This window comes from Lepidothrix coronata, unplaced genomic scaffold, assembly GCF_001604755.1.
Source record: "Lepidothrix coronata isolate B3197 unplaced genomic scaffold, Lepidothrix_coronata-1.0 Scaffold1253, whole genome shotgun sequence".
Taxonomy (NCBI): domain Eukaryota; kingdom Metazoa; phylum Chordata; class Aves; order Passeriformes; family Pipridae; genus Lepidothrix; species Lepidothrix coronata.
Genome location: NW_016691433.1, coordinates 3,164 through 5,271, shown reverse-complemented (window position 1 = coordinate 5,271; position 2,108 = coordinate 3,164). Strand labels below are relative to the sequence as shown.

The 2,108-nt window shown below is 34.1% G+C and overlaps 1 protein-coding gene across 1 annotated transcript; it reads right to left on the bottom strand.

Annotated features, from left to right (window-relative positions):
- Positions 1-163: 163 nt before the first annotated feature.
- Positions 164-1,471, bottom strand: LOC108510538 (chromodomain Y-like protein). Its single transcript, XM_017840218.1, has 2 exons — positions 1,219-1,471; positions 164-622 (listed from the first exon to the last, which is right to left on the bottom strand). The coding sequence occupies exons 1-2, from the start codon at positions 1,459-1,461 to the stop codon at positions 422-424; spliced, it is 444 nt and encodes a 147-aa protein (XP_017695707.1). The 5' UTR covers positions 1,462-1,471; the 3' UTR covers positions 164-421.
- Positions 1,472-2,108: the final 637 nt, after the last annotated feature.

The following is a 2,108-nucleotide window of genomic DNA, read 5'->3' as shown; positions in this document are numbered from 1 at the left end:
ATTTTGTTTAAATGTTAGGTTTGGTACCTAGCACTGAGATGATGTTCACTAGTATTAATCTACTCCTCTAAAATATCCATCACTTTACTGCTCTCAACATACTACATCAAGTTACTCATTCAATGCACATCTTGTATTTTTGTGTATTAAATTTGTTTTCCTGAAACCCTAAGGCTATTTAAGTATTTTAAAATTGGTTTTAACTGGAGGACTATTACCATACTCCCAGTTTTCATAGTTCAATTTTAAAAGTAAAAATAGTGATGTGTGAAATGATAACCCAAAGAGAAAGGGACAGAAAGTATAAAGAAGTGCTGCACAGCATATCTCATAACAGGGGAATGTCTGTGATCTTTTTGAATTAGAGGCTTTTAAAACGAAAAAGATAAAACAAGCCAGGTTACATGATGAAGGATACCCATCAGATGACTAAAGATAATCTTACATACCTAATAGCTTCTGCCATCTTAGTGCTTTCCTTTTTTCTATCATCTGTTAAACGTCGTATAAAATAAATAAAATCAAGACCACAGCAGAAAATGCTACCAACTGCACTGAACAGCACAAGTTTACTGTCATCTGCAGCCGCTGTGTTCAGTGCACTTTGGACTTCCTTCATTACCTGAAAGATAAAAATTTCATAAGAATTATTTTAATCCATCATTAAAAAGTAGCATGTTGCTCTTCCCTTCCTCCCCCTGTGAGATCTTCGACATCTTTAATTTTTCCTTAGGGTCCACTCAACCATCATATTAGAAAAGTTAACTTTCTTCATTATCCAAAAAAAAAGAAAGTTAAAGTATTAGAAGCTTTGCATTTTAAAAATGTAATTAGACTAAGGTAATTAAATCATTAAGGAAAGATCTATTAGATGTTATCTGTAACTGAAGCACTCATTCGGCATTTCTGTAATTTGGACAGCAGATGGCACATGCAACCAGTACAGAAAAAAAAAAAAACCTTAATTGAGGCTAAAGCTTTTTCAAGTTGCACTTCGTAAATCACCGCATGTCTTATAAAAGACAGTACATCTACACTGTCAGATAACAGTTTTTAAATTCAAGTGAATTATGCATAAAGTCAGTTGTAATTGTAACATCTTGCAAGAACCTGTATCTTGTTTTTTGTATGTTTGTGCCTGAATAAAAGGCATAAATGAGGCAAGGACTTTGAATTCCCCCAGCACCCTTCCCCTCCCAAAATCAGAATTGTTCTGACCTCTGGATTTAATGAATTATTTTCAGATGATTTTGTTGATAGCAAAATATGTGTGAATCCATCTTGTTTCCTGACAACAATGTCTCTGTACCGGTACGCACTCTCCGTTTGTCTCACGCTGAAACGTAGCCTTTTATCAAAAGGTTGATCTCTCCTGTCATCAATAAACCTTCGTTTGCTGGCTGTCACTCCTGTTACAGATGTCTGTATGTTGGTTGTACCATTTGCTGCTAATGCTTCCATAAAGGTGGATGTACCTGGAAACAGTTTAAACAAGAACAATTGCATTTTATTAGTCCACCAGTCTCAAAATCCCTATTAGCATGAAAATGCTAAGAAAATGCTAAGTCATATTAAGAATACACAGTAAATATAAAACCCAGTCCCCTGGAAGTTACTGAAATAGACACTGTGCACAGAGCAAAATTAAAGTGAGAAAGGGATTCAATAAAGTAATTTTACGGTTTTGAGAAAATACATTTAAAACAAGCCAAACAGACCAATCATCATATACTTATTTTTAGAAGGAGAGAAAGGTGTATTTAACCTTCCTAATACCAATGCACTTCAGTCAGTTAACACTCTGCTTTCTCCCTGTCCAACATTTTAAAGTCATTTAACAGCATCAACATTGTGAAAAAGAAAGCACAAGTCTTTTTTTTTGCAAATGTCAGAAGTTAATATACAGAAGAAAAAGACACAATAAACCAAATAAAGAACTTCACTGACAAGACAATTTAAAGCACAATAGTCTTTAAAGAAAAATGGAAATGAAGAAATACAGACTATAGCTCTCTGAGAGGGAAGCAAGACCATGTGGTGAAGGATATTTTAATGGATTCATAGACAATAAGATCTTTCCCATGTTAAACAACTTTCGTTATTGGAAT